This window comes from Hippopotamus amphibius, chromosome 14 (genome assembly GCF_030028045.1).
Source record: "Hippopotamus amphibius kiboko isolate mHipAmp2 chromosome 14, mHipAmp2.hap2, whole genome shotgun sequence".
Classification (NCBI taxonomy): Eukaryota; Metazoa; Chordata; class Mammalia; order Artiodactyla; family Hippopotamidae; genus Hippopotamus; species Hippopotamus amphibius.
Window position 1 is genome coordinate 72,920,839 of NC_080199.1, and position 20,811 is coordinate 72,941,649.

Here is a 20,811-nt window from a genome sequence, read left to right on the forward strand (position 1 = left end):
ATCTGATCAGGCATGCTAGAAATTTAGCTGTTCGGTTCCTAGTTGATTAGTTTTTATTTGATAGGAATAATATATTCTGAAATAAATTACACACCCTATTTCCAAGATAGGATTTCAATATATTTTAAACACACTTTCGGAAGTGATTCAATATGCCTGAATCATCACAGGCAAGATGCTAATCTTGTAATCATGAGTTTAGATTGGAAGAAAATGGAGAGGCACTAGGAAAAGAAAATAGAATACAAGATGTGTCCTCACATACAGAATTATGATTATCTGATGGTGGCAAATTTCAAAAAAAAAAAAGTGAATTAAAAAAAAGTGAAATCTCCAACTTTGTGGCATTGGAGGTTCCCTTTGGATGAATTTGTTTTCAAAATATATCAGAAACTGAAGTCCATAAATCTTAACATTTTAATCGAATTTTCTTGGAGGATTGAGTTGAGTTTGGTTCCTGGTTGTATCCCTGACTGTGATCTCAACACCTAATTTTACATAAAATAACCTCCTCCTTGCCATGAGATGGACCCTAAGCTCATTGCACAGGAGCCATGCTGGACCTCTCAGACAGTAAAATCCCAGAGCATCACAGGGCCCCTGTGCTCAGTCTTGGGGGCTTTTCTCTCCTTTGCCCACTTTTGCTCTCTTTATGATCTCATCCACTCCATGGCTTAAAATTTCATCTAAATGCTAATGATTCCCTCGTTTGTATCTCCAGCCCTGACATCTCCCCTCAACTCAGGTGACTCTCTCCAGCACATCCACAGCTGGGCTTCTGACCTGTGCTCCTCTCATCCACCATCTTCCTCATCGCAGCGTTTGACTCAGGCCTAAAATCTTGGTGCATCCTTGACTCCTCTCTCTCTCCCCTCTCTGCTTTAAAGAAATAACAGCTTTATTGACATTTAATCCACATACTACAAAATCTGCATTTTTAAAGTGTACAGTTCAGTGGTCGTTAGCATATTCACAGAGCAGTGCAACTATCACCACTATCCAATTTCAAAATATTTTCATTCCTCCAAAAATAAACCCCATACCCATCAGCAGCCACTCCCTAATCCCACCTCACCCCACCCCCTGGAAAATACTAAACTCACCTGTGTCTCTGTGGACTTGCCTATTCTGGACATTTCATATAAATGGAATCACACAATACACGGCCTTTTGTGACTGGCTTTCACTTAACACTTAAAGCTTCTCAAGATTTTCTGTGTTGTAGCATGTGGTAGTGCTTCATTTCTTTTTGTTGCTGAATAATATCTCATGGTACAGATGTACCAGATTTCATTTATCCATTCCTCAGTTCATGGACATTTGGTTTATTTCTACTTTTTGGCTATCATGAATAATGCTGCTATGAACATTCATATGCAAGTGTTTGTGTGAACAGATGTTTTCAATTCTCCTGGGTGTAAACCTAGGAGTGGAATTGCTCGGTCATATGTCAACTCTCTGGTTAACATTCGAGAAACGGCCAAATGCTTTCCAAAGTGGCTGCACCATTTTAAACTACCACCAGTGATGCATGGGGGCTCCAATTTCTCCACATCCTTGTCAACACTTGTTATCATCTCTCTTTAGATTTTAGCTACTCTGACGGGTGTGAAGTGGTATCTCATTATGGTTTTAGTTTGCATTTTCATAGGGACTAATGATATTAAGCATTTTGTCCTGTGTTTTTTTTTGCCATTTGAATATTTTCTTTGAAGAAATTTCTGTCCAAGTCCTTTGCCTGTTTTAAAATTAAGCTTTTGTTTTTATTTTAAAATTTGTGCTTTTATTGCTGAGCTTTGTATTCCAGATGCAAGTCCCTCATCAGATATATGATTTGCAAATATCCCATTCTGTAGGTTGTCTAATCACTTTCTTAATAGTGTCCTTTGAAGCACAAGTTTTTATTTTTGAGACAGTCCAAATCATTTTTTTCCCCTTTTGTCTCTAATATTTTTGATGTCATGTCTAAGAAATCAATGCCTAGTCCAAGGTCATGAAGATTTACTTCCATTTTTTCTTCTAAGAGTTCTGTAGGTATAGCTCTTTTTACATCTAGGTCTATGATTCATTTTGAGTTAACTTTTGTATATGGTGTGAAGTAAGGGATTCAAGTCCAAAGTTAAAGTGTGGATAGGTTTGGTTTCTTCAGAGGCCTCTCTCCTTGGCTTGCAGGTGACCACTTTCTTGCTTTGTCCTCACATGGTTGCCTCTCCGTCTAAGTGTCCTGACTTCCTCTTCTTATAAGGAACCTGTCATATTGGATTAGGGCCCACCAATATGACCTCATTTAACCTTCAGTACTTCTTTATAGGCCCTATCTTCAAATACAGTTGCATTCTAAAGTGCTGGTCTAAGACTTCAACATATGAATTTTGAGGGGACACAATTCAGTCCTTAACATCTATCAGTCATTTATTATACGAGTGGTCAGTGAGCTGGTTTATGCATCTGTACAAAGCAGTGAATCTGATCTCCTTCCCAAAGTTCCAGCAACTCACACTGCTCTAAACTCCCACCCCCGGCCCTGTGACAGTCCAGAAAAGAAGGTGGATGAGTCATATTCATATTGTCACATTCATTGGAAAAGCAAATGAGATGATGGATGAATAAAATCAGTGAGGCTTTTTTTTTTTTGTATAAAAAGTAGTGTATTACAAAGATCATAGAGTGACTGAGTTTTTGAGGTAGATAGGACCCTCGGTATAAAAAGAACTGTGAAGGCAAACAAAATGACAGTGGTGATGTCACTACCTCTGCCAGGGCCACAAATATTTAAATCCTAAGCCTCACAGACAGTGTTTCAGAAAGGGCCCACTCGCCCTCTGTGTGTTGCAAGATACGATGATAACATCTAGTGGCGAGGGACTGTGCCTCCCTATGTCCCCATTCTGTCCCCAGATCCCCTTCTCCATCCCCCAACCTGCACTCTCACAGGGAGTCCTTGGACAGAATGCAAGCAGGGGCCTCAGTGCTATAATGTTTACTCATCCCAGCAAAACACCAGGTATGGAAAGTTCTAGAAGAGGCTGCCCTTCTATTGCCTATGCATTCTCCCTTTCCAAAGCAAATCCACAAAAGTAAATACCACTTGAGTATCTGCTAATCCAGAGGCCCCAAAGGCTATGGAGAGAGGAATGAAAACACGAAAGGAGCATGTTCTCTGTCTGAAACCATACTGGATGACACATCAAAACACAAGAGGGCAAAGACCTTAATAGTGTTGTTGGTGGACATGGAAAATATTTTGTTATCCTCAACAGACACATGGATGTAGATCACTGGAGCTGTGTGGCTTTTCAGCATACCTGTTGGTTTTCTAGAACGGGAAAAGAACAGATGAACACCAAGCATTTCTAGCTGCGATTTCTAAATAAAAATGCAAGACTAAACTCGGCCCAGATCTGGCAGCTCTATTCAGCCCGAGGAGGGTTATGTCTCCCTCCGAAATGACACAAGTATATATCTTGTGTGATAAAAGGACTGAAGCAGATAATACCCAGTTATAGCAACACAGCTCCATGTGAGATGAAGCCCTGGGCTTTGTTTCTCCCACGGCTGACAGTATCACTATAAAAGGAATAAACGCGGAAGAGATCAGGGTGGGGTTGGAACAGATTCTGTGCAGGTTGTTGTGGGATGCAGTATTCAGATCTGCCATGAATGTCTTTTTAATAATAGTTTATTTTAAGGAGCTCTGAGGGATCACAGCACCCTGAGGGGCTCAGGGCTGGGTGTGTAGTGGGAGGGCGGGGAGGTAGGGAGAAGGGAGGTAGGGCTGAGGTCGAGGAGAGAGAACAATGTCTTTTTATAACCAAGTCACTGGGGAGTAGGCAAATTGTTCTCAGTCTCCAGACACATGGGAGGCTAAGGTAGCAGAAGTGGGTAGAAAAGTCATGTTTCTTTCTTTCTTACTAGGCATCTGACATGGTGCTGAGTGCTCTACATGGATGATCTCATTTGGGACTTTTACTACTCCTCCAGGAGTGGGTATTCTTGCTATTGCCTTTATAGCTGAGGACATGGAGGCTGCAGCCCTTGCTCAGTCTCACTGAGCTAGAAAGGGACCAAGGCAGGACCAGATCCCACGTGCTTTACTGCCACATAGCACTGCCCCGTGGCTGACAGGGGCAGGGGTCAGCTTGCAGGTCCTTGCTGATGTCTGTACAGAGGCTCAGCAAGGAGACTTGGCTTCCCCTAGATGACTGCTTCTTATCCCAAATCCCATGCTCAACTCCCCATTTCCCCCTTCCCTTCCTTCTTCAACACTTATCAATAGAAATGACACAGGCTTTTAGAAGCCCGGTTGCATTTGAACCCTGATTCTGCTGTCACTTCCAAAAAGCTACTTAACTCTTCTGAGCTTCAGGTTCTTCCTCGGTAAATGGAGTTGCTGTGAGGATTAGAGAGAATGGATATGGTGCATAGTGGCCGGTATCCAGTAGGTGCTCAATGAAATGACAGTTACTGTTATTTCCAAGAAAGCATTACTGAGACTTGCTCTGGAGGGTCACACGTGAGAGGTGGGGGCTCAATTCTAAGGAGTATGATGATTACACATTGAAGGGGTGACAGCAACAGTTTGCTACCCTGCTACCCCAATTCCAGCCTTTCCAGAACAATCCCTGCTTTCTTAGGTGAGTTCCGCGATACCTCAGGGGTGGTAGAGTCCTTGATTCAGATGGGGCTAAACAACCCCAGGGGAGAAGTGAGTGAGGTGCACAGAAAGAACATTGATTACACATCAAAATCCCTAATCGCTCTCTACAACGGATGGATCACCACTCATTGCAGGGAAGTTAGCAATAGGATCAAAGAAAATCCCTCCAATTGTGAGTGAATGATAGCTCCACACAATCTCTTTGTCCTTGCAAGCCATTTGCATTTTAAGTGAGTTGCTTATTAAACCCCAAAGAACGATGCTTTAATAGCCACAAGCAGAAATTTCCCAGGCTGTGTGTCTGGGAGATCAATTTCGGACAGGGGTTCTTAAGTTATTCTAAAGGGGAATTAGTGATCCCCAGTCCTGCTCTCCTGTACTTACTAGGTCAAGGGCACCGTTGGTTGGAGAAAGACTTACCCAGGCAGATAAGGATTCCAGACTCTAATTATTCGGTCCATTCCACCTGTCAGCAGCAAGTTCTTTCTTTTACAGAATGAAAATGCCTTGACTCCTTTATAGATGTGAAAACCTGTTTGATCACATTCTGCTCACCTTTGGGGCAAACCGAGGAATGCTTGGCCTTTTCTTGCTTTGACATCTTTTCTCACATCCTTTATCTCTTTCATCTTCTGCTTGACATTTGTTGTTCCCATAGTGCACCCTAAAAGAGTCACAGAAAAACAAAACACAGTTTCTTAACACAATCAGTCAATTTTCTGACAAGTTACTAATTTTTAAAGGTCTCAGCTCACTTTCAGTGACGACTCGTGTTTTCTTCTTTTTTATCCCCAGGTGTTAAACTATAGATAGTCTGAAGAATAAAAATGATATTGTAAGAAAAACAAGGTTTCCCCAGATCTCTCCTGAGTGCCAGGCACTGGGCTGGAGCCTCTCCACATGTGATCTTGTTTGAACCTCATGGAAACTCTGTGGGGCAAGCACCGTTACCACTGACTTACAGGTAAGAAAACTTACACCTAGAGAGGGTAAAAACTTGACATAAAGAAAACAGCGGAGCCAAGGAGCACCGTCTGACTCCTAAGTCAGGGCCTATTAGTTTCATCAACCCACCAGCCAGTTTCATCCTACAATTGTTTTGACAGATATTTTTAGTCAAATGACTTTTGGGCTATGAATCTACTGAACAATAGAATCAAAACAGCAGCATCACACAATCAATGGCCTTCCTGTAGGTTTCAGATGTTGGTCTTGAGACAGGCTGGGACCTGGGACCTGGGACCTTTTACAGGAGTGCTTGCACCTAGATAAAAGTCTCCTCGAGCAACAAAATACAAAGAAACTATAAGGGGCTAAAAATAACTACATGCATGCCCAGCTGGGGCAATTGGGAACAGGAAGATGCAAAAAGGCCATAAATCAGCTGCCTTTTCTGAGGCAGGGAGAGCAGAGCAGGGTACCACGCATGTTGCCTGCACACAGCACCACCAAGGGGGTGGGCAGACCCCCTAAGCCGCCCTTCCTGCCTGACCCACCAATCTGCCCCCACCCTCTCCCCATTTAAGGAAACAGCCATCCCCCCACCCCCACTGGCCCCGGGGGGAGCAAGCAAGGGCACCTATGTCTTGTTTTCGCTCCCCTGCTGCAGCTCCAGTCTCAACCAAGCCTTGCCTGAATTCCTTGTCTGGCCTCTTACAATTTCTATTGATTAAAGAGTCCAAGGACCTGAGACAATAAACAGTCTCACCAGGAGATGAGCGCAGAGGAAATCTGAAATACACTCACCAGGGCATCTCCCATCCACCTGTCCGTCTTTCCCCCTCCGACCTCAGCCTCGTCCAAGGCACCTAAAGGACCTTGGAGGAAGAAGGTGGAAGAACATTTGTCTTCACCCCTTCTCCCCTTCACTCCCCTATCCCCAAATAAGAATCCTCTTTCATCGTTTGTGACTTCATCCTTCAACTGGCTGAGGGAAAACTGGTTTAGTCTGGGTCTTGCGCCTGTTATCACAAATTACAAGCTCAGCTCCTTTCCAGGACTCAGGGAGAAGAATGTGCCACTTAGAAAAGTTCAGTCAAAGCGAGTGGAGGCTTCACCTCCCAAGGGTGGTGCTACTGCAACCCAGCGGACCCACGTGAGATAGGGCTGAGGCAGCCCTGCACATTTTCCCAGAGAAGTGGGAAATCTCTATTCTTCACTGGAAACCACCAGAATTTTACATGTTGGTACCCAGCTTCAAAACGTGCTTTAAATCTGTCTGTGGTGGCTGGGCCCACTGCTGCCTCTTAGGGCCTCTGGTTTAGGGTGTGTCGTGCAGGGGAGGATGGACAGGTGTCCGGGATGGGAGAAAGGAGACCTCATCTTTCCACTTTTGAGACATGGCTACCCTCCCTTTTATGAATTCCCATAGATAAGCAGAGTCATTTCCCAATGACTGGGGACTGTGATGTCCATATTATTTGGGGCTGTAACCCGGGTCCGGAGCCACCCCTGGCCGGTTTATGGACGGCGAGTTGAGGTGAGGACCCTGCTCTCCATGGCTCCTCCCCACAGTGGCCAAGGGCTGGGTCAGAGAGTCGCTCTGGCCCTCTCATTCCTTCCCCTTCAGCATGCAGCAGGAAGGTAAACAGCCTTGAACTTGCAGCTCTTTCATCTGCCAGGCAGAGGGGAGGGGAGGACAAGTGCTGAGTGTAGATAATTACTTCAGACGCAGCGCGAGCCTGCGTATCTGGGCGAGCACTTGAAATGTCAAAGCACTGCAGCAAACCCTCCACAAACACCAGTTTGACACTTTCACCCCTCTTGTTATGAGCGGAGATCTGAAACGTCTAAGCAGGTGTGTCACTTTATTTTTATTTTTTTAAGCGAAGGGAGAGCAGCCAGTTCATTTGCATGATCTCTAGCAGTTTGTTTCCACTGGAGCCAGAGGAGATACATGTTTAAGTGGTTGTCATGGAAACCAGAGAGCATTGCTCTCCCCCAAGGTCTGAAAGAAGGATGATGAAAAGTTTAAGCAATCACCATGGAAACCGAGAGCAGATTCAAGGCGGGTTCAGATCTCAGCACACTAACTAGGCTAAGCCTTCAGGTGCTGGGGTCTTGGTGAAGGTTGAATTCCGACTGCAGCTTCTAGAATCAGGGCTGACCCAGAGGCCACATCTGCAGTCACACGGGCTCAGAGCATCCCAGTGGTTCAGCAGTGAGGTGAGTGTGTCCTGCCAAAGCTCAGACCTTCAGTCTTCGTGTTTTGAGGTGGACCCTGGGGGCCTCTCCTATATCCCTCCCTATGTTTCATCCCCTCCACTCCATCCACTTCCTCAGTGGGGCGGGAGCCCACAGATCTGATGTCACAAAATGGGACCCTGCTCAGGTGTGCAGGAGAAGGGACATTTGAGGCCCAGCCTGGTCTGTCTATGACTTTGACCAAGACTTGTCCCCCTTTCATGTTCATGAATGACCAAAACAAGCAAGAGATTCCCACCTTCACCACTGCAAGTAAACAAATGCACTTTCTTGAAAGCACTTCCTATGCCGCAGAGCCTCCGTGCTATTGCTGGTCTCTTCTGTTACGGTTTTTTTCCTTTTGCTGGAGGTGATCCTGTTTGGGAACCACTGGCTGACCTGAAGCTGAGTTTTGAATCCAGGGGTATGTAAAGCGTGGTCCCTAAGGGGCTGTGGAAGAGGAGCAACCAGAAACAGAGACTAGAACTAATTCAAAGCGGGTTGTGGGATGGGGTGAACCATGTACCTTTTTCCTGACAGGGTTACGGTCTCTAGTGACCATTTAGGGGGTGCTGGTGCTACAGCACATGGTGGAGGAGTGTGTGTGGGGGGTGTGTGTAGGGGGTGGGGACACATAGTACCCGACTGAGCGGTGACGCGGGCGGAGGGTGCTGTGGGGACGTGTTGGAGGACGGATGAGAAATGGGAGGAGAACAGCACAGGAGGAAACACTTGGACAGCGCGTCACTACAGAGTCCCAGCTCTCCTGGCGTGAAACGCTGCAGAGCACGGCTTTGGGAGAGAGATGGATGTGTTAGGAATTCTGACTTCACAAAGAAACCCATTCGATACTTATGTATCGAGCACCTACTTCGGTGCCACGCTATTCGAGGTGTTTGGGTCAAGACAGTGAACAAAACGGACAAAACCCCTGCTTTCGAGGGGCTTGCCTTCTGATGAGGGAGGACACATCACAAACAACACACGTAACAGGTAAATTAGATATTATATTAGAAGGTGATTAGATGCATGGATTTAAACAAGGGCAGAGCAAGGTAAGAACAGGGAATGCCAAGGGCAGGGGACTGGGCTGTTCCGATACACAATAAAGTGGACAAGGAAGCCTCACTGAGAAGTGACATTTGAGCAAAGACTTCAAGGGGCTGAGGGAGGGAGGGACGCAGACATTTGCAGGGAGAACCTTCCAGGGACGTGGAAGAAGCTGTGAAAAGATCCCACATATCTTCAAGGAGACGGTGTGACTGGCACAGAGTGGAGGAGGGAAGGGAGTAGGGGACCAAGTCAGAGACGTTAAGGGTTGGGCTGGTACACAGGAGTGTGGGGGATTTGGACAGATCTGACTTCTCATTTTACAGCACGTCTCTGGCTGATGCGTGGAGAATAGACTATAGGGGCAGGATGGAAGCAGGGAGAGCAGCGAGGCCCTTGCCGTGATCCTGGGAAGAGAAGACGGCAGCAGTGCGGTTGGGAGACGCGGCCAGATTGGGGGTGTATTACAAAGGCAGGGCCAACCGTTCAGAAGGGGTTGTGAGAGAGAGGAGGCAGGGGTGACGACTAGATTCTGGCTAGAGCAACTGGAAGGATGGACTCAGAGCCAACTGAGATGGGCAAGACAATGTGAGGGAGAAGATCTGGATTCAGGCTTGGGTTTCATTTTGGTGTCTGTGAGATACCCAGGTCGGAGAGGACCTTTAGGGAGAGATCCAAGGCAGCTGGAAATACCAGACCGAAGTTCAGGGAGGGGCCGGACTGGAGATGTGCATTTGGGAATTGACAACATCATCAAGGGAGTGTTGCAGATGTGGAAGAGAAGAGGACTGAGGACTGAACTCTGGGGGCTGCAACATTACATCCCAGACGTTACAGCATGCAGAGGAGCAAGTGAGGGAGTCAGAGGAGCAAGAAGCAGGATGGAAGGGAGACCAAGAGAGGCTGGAGTCGTCAAGCCCTCTGAGTGACCTCTGGCTTCAGGTGTTAAGAGGGCAGGTGGGATGAGGACCGGTCACTGCTTCAGGAACACAAGGAGCACGGATGGCCCTTAGAGGAGTGATGTTGGTGCCATGGCAGGGACCAAGCCTGGCTGGGGTGGGTTTTAGACAGACTGGAAAGGCAGAAACTATCAATACATTGCTGTTGACAGAGGGGTTGGGGTGGAGTGATTCTTTCTACAGTAGCGTTATCTCTAGAGACACTTCATAGTGGTCGAGAGCTGTCAGCAATTGTCGTGGCCCCTGCTTTCCACGACGTGAGAAGCAGGAAGGGAAGGACAGGGACCTTACAGCAGAATGAGGATCTGTGAATGTGAGCAGGACAGACCCTCGTGTCCAGCTTCCTTATTGAACTGGAGAGGAAGCTGAGGCCTGAGATCACAGCTCTGTGAGCGGCAGAGCCAGAGCCAGAACCCAGAGACCCTCCCTCTAGATTCACTGATTTTTTGTTCTGTCACAACAAACACTGAATTTTGAGCTGCTTCAAAGGTCTCTGAAGGCTGACTTTCAGTTTCTTAGGGTTCATATCCATTACTGTTCTAGAAACCCACAATTTCCTAGTTCCAGGAAAGTCTAATGAAAATTCCCAAGAAAGTTTACAGCACATCTCTTTCTAACACTTTGGTGATTTAAATGCCAGTAAATCAGAAATTGATAAAGGAAGCTTTCCTTGAAAGATAAATGTGAATTCTGAGGCTGTGAATCAGAGGTGGACGGGGCCTCTGTCAGATTCCTGTCAAGAAAGAAGCAAAGTGGTGTTTCATAGGCAGCTGAGACCTTGAACGTGACTCATTACTGATTTCCCATGACGTTCAGTGGCCACTGCAACAAGATTCTAAAGGAAAGGAGGAAAAAGAATCTAAGATTTCAGCTTTTCCAAAGCTCAGAAATGCTCAGGCACAGCTCGGCTGCAAGGCTTCGTAAAAGAAATGGCTGCATGACGTGGGTGGCTGACTTCTGAGTCACTGAAGATGGTGTTAAATCCTTTCTTCATTACAAGTGCACTGCTTGGTGAAATCAGGCCCTTAGAATCAAGGAATGGGGCCAGGGATGGAGCTGGGAGGAAGAGGGAGAACAGGTGAGGGCAGTTAGGAGGGCCAAGAGAAAAAGGTGAAGATCATGCCAGCAAATGAAATACCTGGAGGAGATCTCAGGTAGGAAGAGACCCGAGTCATAAGTGCCCTTGAGTGATGAGCACACAAGCCCTGGTTTCCAGTCTTCCCCTCCTCCCATCTGCTGGCCAGGCTGGGCAGTGAACACGCGTGTCTGTGTCTGGCCTCCTCATGGAGTCTTTTCTCAGGCTCCTGCTGCTCCTGCTGCCGCCCAGGTGTGCAGGGACCCCACCCAGAGGTCACAAACACAATTAAGGCAGGCTCTACCGGCTACAACTTTCTCACTGCTCTAGAGTGAATGATGACAGTTCAGAGGTTTATTCTGCTCCAGGGTCAAAATCTCCTTTTGAAATGAGGCTGGCCCCAAACAAGTCCCAGAGCCTGAGGGATAAGGCTTTACTGACCCAAGTCTAGAGGATGGCAGGTGGAATACTGGCGTTGGGGTCAGAAAAACTGGAATCGAGTCCCAATTCCACCTCTTCCAGCTAAGTGACCTGATGGACAAACTTCTCTAGACGCACACGTCCTCACCTGTAAAGTGGGAGTGCACACATGCATACGTCACCTACCACCATGAAGAGCAAATAATAAATATATGTGAGTGGTTCTCAACCTTGGCTGCATATGAAAGCCACTGGGTTCAAGTTCATGAAGTGTCTAAAAAAATACAGATGCCTGGACCACCCCCCTTGGACAGTGCTTTTAAACTTGGCCACATATTAGAATCACTGGGGGAGCTTTTAAAAGCCCCAACGCCCAGGCTTTCTCCCAGACCAGTTAAGCCAGAATCTCTGAGGGCAAGACCCAGGTAGTGATCAGATTTTATAAAGTCCCCCAGGTGGTCCCTAAGGGCAGCCAAGACTGACAACTGCTGATGAGTGTGAAAGTTCTTTATAAATTAGTAAGCGCCAAACACATATAAGGAATAGTCACCAGTACCTACTTGAAAATTAAACATTTAATAGTGGTGATGTTGAATAATTGGACGAGGCTTTCCAACATGCTCTCAAGTGCTTCACAAAATAAGGATGAAGTTTAATAAAGTAAGTGTGAAGAATTGAGAAGAAGACCTTCAAGTGGCAAGTTATTACAAAACAATTATAAAAACAGACTATTAAAAAGTCTACAAATAACAAAGGCTGGAGAGGGTGCAGAGAAAAGGGAACCCTCCTACACTGTTGGTGGGAATGTAAGTTGGTGCAGCCACTGTGGAAAACAGTGTGGAGGTTTCTCAGAAAACTAAGATTAGAACTACCATATGATCCAGCAATCCCAATCCTGGGCCTATATCCAGACAAAACTCTAATCCAAAGACACAGGCACCCCTATGTTCACAGCAGCACTATTCACAATAGCCAAGACATGGAAGCAGCCTAAGTGTCCATTGACTGAAGAATGGATAAAGATGATGTGGGATATATATATGTTGGAATATTACTCAGCCATAAAAAGAATGAAATAAGGTCATTTGCAGTAACATGGATGGACCTAGAGATTATCATACTAAGTGAAGTAAGTCAGAAAAAGACAAATACCATATGATATCACTTATATGTGGAATCTAAAAAAATGTTACAAATGAACTTACCTACAAAACAGAAGCAGACTCAGACATAGAGAACAGATTTGTGGAGGGGGTTGGGGGAGGAATGGAGTGGGAGATTGGGTTTAGCATATGTAAGGTATTACATATAGAATGGATAAACAACAAGGTCCTAAACTATATGGAAAAGAAAAGAATATAAAAAGAATGTGTATGTGTATATATATGTAAGTATATATATATATATATATTTGAATCACTTTGCTGTACAGCAGAAATTAACACAACTTTATAAATCAACTACACTTCAATAAAAATTTTAAAAATAAGGAAAATAGACTAATATAGAAAAGAAAGAAAAAAATTGCAAAAAAATAGTATTATTGTGATTAAAGAATGCCCCTCAGACTTGACATGGACACAGTTTACCCGCAGCTCTTTTCAAAGGCAGACAGAGTCAGTCGTTCCAGGGCCGGCTGAGACTCTGCATTTCTGACACACTCCCAAGTCATGCCCTTGTTGTGAGTCTAGGGTTTACGAGCACAGGCTATGGAGGCAAACCTGCCTGGGTTCAAGTCCTTCGCCTTTCATTTCCAAGTTGCCTGGTGCAGGGCAGTAGTCATTCTTCACTTTTGGTGGTTAGTAACCCCGCTCTCCCCGTTCCCACCTCTGGAAAGCACCCGCTCCCATACACTAGTCAGGTGGTTTGAACGGGCACTGCCAGGTGCTTTTTGCCCCTGCCCTTCCTGGGTCAGGTGGATCATGATTGTCCCAAAGATGGGCCAAAGGGGCCTACGAGAACCTTCCCAGGGGTGGCTGGACTGGGAACCAGGAGCAGCAGCCGGGCTCTGTTGCTGGCAAAGCCGTGTGAGGCTGTGCTCATTGCCATCTGGGGGGACACCAAGCTGCTTTCCTATCCTTCACGTGTTATATAAGACATCCAAAAAATTGTCCTTTTTGCTTATGTCAATTTGAGGTTGGGTTTCTTTCAATACAAAAAAAAAAAAAAAAAAAAAAGCCATGAAAAATACCTGAGGACAAGTTACTGATTCTGTGCTTTAGTTCACTCACCTGTGAGATGGAGCTAGTGGTGGGATCTAATCATAAGGTTATTATGGAGATTAAATCAGAGAATACGTGGAAGGAGCTTAGCACAGTGCCTGGCCCTAAGCGTTCTGGTCAGAGTGCCCAGGGTCAGTCAGAGGTTGTATCGACTTCCGACCATAAGCTGGTATATCCAGGGAATGATCGAATGTAAAGGGATTGGTTCCCAGTTCAAATCTGAACCAACTGACCGCATGCAGCCCATCCAGTGCCAGGACGCACATCCTCTGTCTGGTCCAGACAAACGACTCCCACGTGAAGAGCACAGACTTGCCACATTCCCTGCTCCAAAGACCCAAGATCAGCCTGGTCAAGCCCACGCCCAGACTGCTGTGCATTCGGGGGTGTAAGATGGAGGGCTGGATTGGGACCTGGGTTCTCCTTTCTCTGAACTCACTTGATCAAAGTCCAGCTTCCAGAAAGTCCAAACGTCTTCAGGTTCTGGGTCTTCCTGTTGACATCGCTGACAGCCATTACATCCAGTGTGCCTTTTGAATTCTTAATCATTCCCAAATCCCACTTCGTACAAATGCCCCCAAACCACTGTTTTATGTCAATATCACTGTATATTTAATATCATGTAACACATCAGGGCTGCTCAGATGGTACGGCCTGAGATTGCTTGAAGTGGATTTTGCTCTTATTTCAACTCAACAAATATTGATCGAGCTCTCGGCATGTGCAAAGCCTGTGATAGGCGTACCCTCCCTCCCTCTGCCTCCCCGGCAGCCTAGAGTGAGGCTTATGAAACTCAGCAGTGGGAGGATGTCCCATTTTGAGCTGCACTGGGAGTTATTATCGAAGTGTGGGATGCCTGTTGCAATGCAGAAATTCTAAAGGTGGGAGAGAGACAAGGATCTGACACACAGAGAGAACATGGCAAACTTAAGAGAAGTGTAAGCAGTACCTATGAGAGCCGGGGGGTCATGGTTGGAGCTTCAAATGACGGCTTTGATAGAATCGTAGTAGTTCAGCTAGAAATGAAAAAAAAAAAAAGTGCTAATTAATATGAAAATCACACAGCAGCTCAAACAAGAGTTTGTAACAATATCCAAGGCGTTCTTTGCACACACATTTCAAGAGGGAGAAAGGAACCCCTTGTTCACAGGACAGGTGCATCTTTAGAAAATCACAATTGTGTGTGAGCGGAACGTGTGCAGGCGGCGTGGTGGGCGCGGCATTGGGGTCTGCTTCCCTTCACACTCACTCAAGGCTGATACCAGAACAAGCAATTCCTGGGTGTGCTGTCTGATAGATCATGCTGCAGTTTCTACTGCCTCGTTTAAATATTTCTGAGAAACTTAGAACGCCGCCTGCATAGCCGCAGGGGTTTCACCGAGGAAACAGCGTATCCTTCACTGTGAATCAGATTTCAGCTGGAAGCTGTGCTGAGTGTCCTACTGAGGGTAATGACCTATTTTCCCCTGTCTTTGGAAATGACGCACAGGGTCTGAAGCAGGTGTGCTGGGACTGGGGAAGGAGAGCCTTGGCAGGACCCTGAGCTGGGGCCAGGGCCAGTCTTGGGGGCAAAGAACAAGACCGGGTGGGATGTGAGGAGTGTTCGCCTCTCAGGCCTCCTTCTCCCTCTGCAGAAGACCTTAGTAAGAATATGAGGATGTGGGAGTCCAGTGGTTAAGACTCCGTGCTTCCATCGCAGGGGTCACGGGTTCGATCCCAGGTTGGGGAACTAAGATCCCGCATGCTCTGTGGTGAGGCCAAAAAAAAAAAAAAATAGGTTAAAGCCACAGTAGTATTGAAGGCGCGCCACGTTAATTACAAAGCGTTATTACTTCTCAGGTAGACCTCCAGGGATTCTGTTTAGTTTAGAGGTGGAGATGAAGATGACCCTTGGTTCTAACCCACATGGCGTGCAGAAGCCACAGACCCAGAGACGCCGGAGGAGGAAGGGTGGGTGTCTGGAGCTGGGAGGGCACAGGGACCAGGAATCTGTGGCCAGAGCTCCCCACTGAGCCCAGAACTGTGCTCTGCCTTTCCTCCGTGGGAACAGGCTCCCTGGAGACAGCTCATGGGGCTGACCTCTTGGAATAGCCCTGACCACAGCCCTCTGAGGTGCAGGGGGAGAAAGAAGGGCGGCAGCCTCTGGGGAATTCTAGCCAACAGACGGTTGCTCTCTGCTGGGTGCTGTTTCTCCCTACCCCGCCCCTCCGTGTGCGGTCCCCCCTTGGGAAGCACTGGATCTGGATCTCAGTGTTGTTCCTTCCACCTTCCAAGACACAGAGGACGGAACATAGCAGGAGAAGGTGGGCTGGCGGGGAGAGCAGGGTCTGGGGGCTGGCAATTCAGCGGGATATAATGTCCCACACTCTGCAAAAGCATAGCTCCGTTTTGCTAAGTGGAAGAAGCCAGGCACAAAAGATCAAATATCACATGATTTTATTTACAGAAAATGGCCAAAAAAGGCAAATCTATAGAGACAGGAAGTAGATTAGTGGTTGCCTGGGGCTGGGAGTAGGAACTGGGAATCACTGTATATGGTTAGGAGGGATCTTATTGGGGTGATGGAGACGTTCTTAAAATAGATTATGGTGATAATTGCACAACTTAGTAAACTTATCTACAGTCATTCATTGTACACTTAAAATGGGTGAATTTTATGGTAGGTAAATTGTACCTCAAACAAATCAAAGGAAAAAAGAACCTGGTTCCAACCGCCTTCGAAAAACACATCATATTACATGGCAATTTTATATGCGCGTGTTCAGTCAGATTACTGTTTTCTTTTTGTATCTAGCTTCTTAGCTCATATTTCCTTTCTCCTGTGGGAGTGGTACTCTACTTTCTTTTCTTTTGTGTTTGAAGCTTTGTTGGTCTTCATATTTTAGACAAATGTTATTTTCCCGGTCCAGTTTTTCTTCCCCTTTAATTTTCCTTTTCACTTAGCAGATACGTTTGATTCTTTTCCATTCACCCAATAATATTCCTCACCTTTCTTTTCTTGCTTTCAGTCTTCTTTACTAAAAATCTTCTCTACCTAGTTTAAACCTGATGTGTTTAGAAAGAGACAGATACGTTTGATTCTTTTCCATTCACCCAATAATATTCCTCACCTTTCTTTTCTTGCTTTCAGTCTTCTTTACTAAAAATCTTCTCTACCTAGTTTAAACCTGATGTGTTTAGAAAGAGACAAGAAACCTGATGTGTTTAGAAATGTTTATCCTTCCCCAGTGGAGGAGTCTCATCAAACCCAGAGGTCCCCTGCTCTCCCTCCGGCACGCCCACTCTGCCTTTGGTTTCTGGACTGTCTTTTTTTCTTCTTCTTTCAACTTAAAGTGTACAATGTAATGGTTTTTAGCAGAGTTGTGCACCATCACCATTATCAACTTTAAAACACTTTCATCACTTCAAAAAGAAACACCATACCCACTGGTGGCCGCTCCCCATTCGCCCACGAGTTCTTCATCCCTTAGGCAACCACTAATCTGCTTTTAGTCCCTGTGGACTTGCCTGTTCTGGACATTTCATATAAATGGACTCATGATTTGGGGTCTTCTGTGACGGGCTTTTTTCACTTAGCATAATGCTTTCGAGTGTCATCCATGTTATTGCTTGTATCACTACTTTCCTTTTATTGTCAAATAATATTTCGTTGTACGGATATACCACATTTTGTTTATTGATTTACCAGTTGGTGGATATTTGAATTGTTCCTACTTTTTGACTATTATGAATAATGCTTGCTACGAACAGTCCTGAACTAGTTTCTGTGTGGACATATGTCTTCATTTTTCTTGGTTATACTGGGCTGTCTTATAAAGGACAATGTCTTGCTTTTTTATGCACTTGGGAAACACTAACTTCCATTCTCAGAGCCAGTAGAAATCTCAGGGAAACAGCTCTCACGTCTACAGTCATATTATGGTTCTAAGACACTCGGGTCATTTGAGTTGGCTCTCACTCCTACCAGAGGAAGGAGAACAATCTACTATCTTCAGACCCTAAGGATACCTGGGGTGGAAACTCCCAAAACAAACATGCCAGGAATGTGTGATGTTCAAATTGGTTATTTTCACTCACTTCTAGAAACCAGATATTGGTCATTCTTTGTGCCATTCTGGGTATCTCACGTGATATTTACTTTTATTTGTTTTGAGCTAGGTTAATAAAGTTATCCCAGGACCAGTGATGACTCATTAAGGAATACATATACTGTTACTTATTTAATTGCTTGTGTGATGCCCCTGGAGAAAGAGACAGGCTGGCACATTACAATTTACATTTACTTAAAACTTTTTTTTTTTTTTTTTTTTTACCTGAGTAGCCCAGTCTCTGTGCACTTTCCAGCAGATATAATTTATATTTGGAGAGTTCACAGCATTATTAATGTTAATGTTTGGCATATTCTCAACTTTGGGTAGCTTCTTCCAAGTTCTAAGGAGAAAAACATAAAAATCACAAAATGATAAGAATGAATGTCCCTCCCACATCCTGCTCTCTCCAACCAGCAGCCTTTTCGTAGGCCAATCTTCTGGTCAGGAATCCACACCTCCTCTCCTTGGTTCATATAAATTCTTCCCATTCGCAGTGACCTCAATAAATCCTCCATGGGAGCCTCTCTATGTGCCGGACCGTTTGATCGCTCCCTTTTCTGGATTCCAGGAGCATTGAGCATGGCATTGATGCTTGATGTTTGCTGCTCTCATTTTCTCATCCAGATGTGTACAACCTGAAGGGAAGGGTGCTTCCTCTGGAGCCCCAGCAGGCCCGGTAGAGAGCAGGGACTCAACCAAAACTGACTGGCTGAGGATGCCAACGGGTACCCTTGTGTGTTCCAGTCGGGATTTGAACAGTCTTTTAGAAGCAGATATTGAGGTTTCAAGGTCCGTCTCAAAAAGAAGTGGGCCATGCTCATAGGCATCAGGTGTGAAGACAGATGGGAAGAACTTAGAAGTGGCATCAGTGATCTCACATGTTATAAAAGCTCTGTAATTATTGATTAATTCACATGAATACCCTGAGGGGCAGACCGTCCTTCCAACAGCCAAGGCAGGTACAAAGCAGCTGGTATAACAGAGGAATGATTAATTGTGGAGGACCTATAGTTACCTATCTAACAGACACTCTCTCCCTTCTTTCCTGCCAACAAACCAAGGCAGAGAGCCCTTGATTTCAGGGTGTCATGTGACTCAGTTCTAGAAAATGAGATCAGGGGAAATCAGCTGAGGAGCTCTGGGAAAATATTTTTTTCCTTCATAAAATGTGAAAACAGTCTGAGATAGTCTGTTTTTCTCTATCTCTCTCATTTTTCTTTCTCACTTTTCCCTCTCCCCTGGATGGCGTTGTTCTTTCTGATTTTAAACACAGTTGTGATATGAGGTATTTGGAGCTACAGCAGCCATTATGAGACCATGAGGCCATGGGCTGAAGGACAAAAAAGCCAGCATGCTAAACATGGTGAAGTGATATGATGGAGACTGAAGGCTCTTGATGACACCATTGATAAGCTAAACCAATGCAGCAATCACCTATATCCTGATATTTTTGTTAATGAAAGAAAGATAAACTCTTTTATCTTGGTAGTCATTTTTTATGTTACTATAATAGCAAATATTTATTAGCTTCTTATGTGTGAAGCATGGTTCCAAGCACTTTATACATATTAACTCATTTACTCCTTAACATAACCTTATGAGATAGGTACTATCAGTATTCCCTTTTTAAGGCACTATTATTATTCCTTCAGAGGGAGGAAAGAGGCACAGAAAGATTAAACCACTTGCCAAAGTTAGCAAGTAGCAGTGTCAGAATTCAAACCCAGGCAACCTGGATTGCCGCTTGAAGCTTTTTTTTTTTTTTTTTTAGCTGCACCACATGGCTTGTGGGATCTTAGTTCCCTGACCAGGGATTGAACCTAGGCCCTTGGCAGTGAAAGCATGGAGTCCTAACCACTGGACCACCAGGGTATTCCCCTGAAGCATTCTTAATGGATAACGGTACACAATAGTCTACAGTTGATGTTCTCACAGTTTAACAAATCACAGAATTATGGAACTGTTTAAAGCTGGGAGGCATCCACTGAGATAACTTTGAAAATATTAGAGTAGATGAACCTGGAGCAGTGCTCTATGTATCACGGATGCCTGTAGGCAAGGTGTTTTTGTACATACTGCCAGCAATTGTAGAAGTGCTTTTCCAAAGCAGTCCCAGTGCTGTTTTTTTCCCCGAGTAATGTTTTTAAATGATTAGTTATGTCATAATAAAGTTCTCCCTGCACTTTTTAATTGCTAGTATGGCAGTATATTTTTTCATTACTTTTGACTACTTTTCAGGTATTAAATTTGTAAATTTCAATACACTCAAAAGTTGTTTCTTGAGACTCTTTTGCAACTGGTGGCCCTATCAGGACAATAAGATACCCTCTAAACTGGCAATCACTGAGCACTCCCTCCCGGTTTGGTTATAACCCTCGCTGGACTGTCACATATTGAAGAGGGGTAAGGCAGAGTCTACGCGAGGACTCACTTTCTCTCCAAATGAACTTCTGTCGGGCTACCTCATGTCTAGGACATGGCTTTTCATCCATCTTTGCCTGATGAAGTGCTTTACTACTGAGTTTTCTGGTACTTTCCATCAAAGCCCCTTTATCCCCTACCCATCTAAGCCAAAGAGTCAGAGAGTTATAGATTGAGTAGATTTCAATCCCCAAACTTCAGACCTCCCAAAACCTGTTACTCATTTTGTGTCTGATTTCAGATTACAGGCTCTTCAGAAACCAATACTGACTACCTGACAATCTCCATTTTGCCTGCGGTATCGTCTTTTTAAGATTCATGTTAGGGTTTAGATTCACTTGGCTTCCCTAACAAAACCCCAACGAATCTGATCTCACTGGTTAGTGGAACTTCTCTCTTTAAAAAGCAGTTATCGAGAAGCAGCTTAAAAAGTCTGCTATTGTTACTTTATGAAATGTCTGTTCTCCAACAACAAAGCAGATAAAAAGTACTTCTCCTAAGCCTGCACATTTCTTTGTGGTACTTTGAAAATCCTGCAATTCATTTTCTGTCAATTAATCTTCTCTTGTTTCAATTTCCCTCAAATAAAAACTTTTCTGACCCACTCCCATTAACCCATCCATAATACTGTACATTATCTATGCTACCTTTATCTGGATACACTTAATCTCTGGGAAGGAATTTTCAAGACAGAAAATGGGGCAGAAGAGAAAAACTGGCCAAGTTTACAGAC

The 20,811-nt window shown here is 45.0% G+C and overlaps 1 protein-coding gene across 1 annotated transcript in view; it reads right to left on the bottom strand.

Moving 5' to 3' along the window:
• The window catches only part of LOC130835609 (WD repeat-containing protein 49-like), a 105,900-nt gene that overhangs the window by 32,290 nt on the left and 52,799 nt on the right, over positions 1–20,811 (bottom strand). The window contains 2 exon segments of the mRNA XM_057707215.1: positions 3,211–3,316; positions 5,078–5,189. Coding sequence (XP_057563198.1) covers positions 3,211–3,316; positions 5,078–5,189 — 218 coding nt within the window.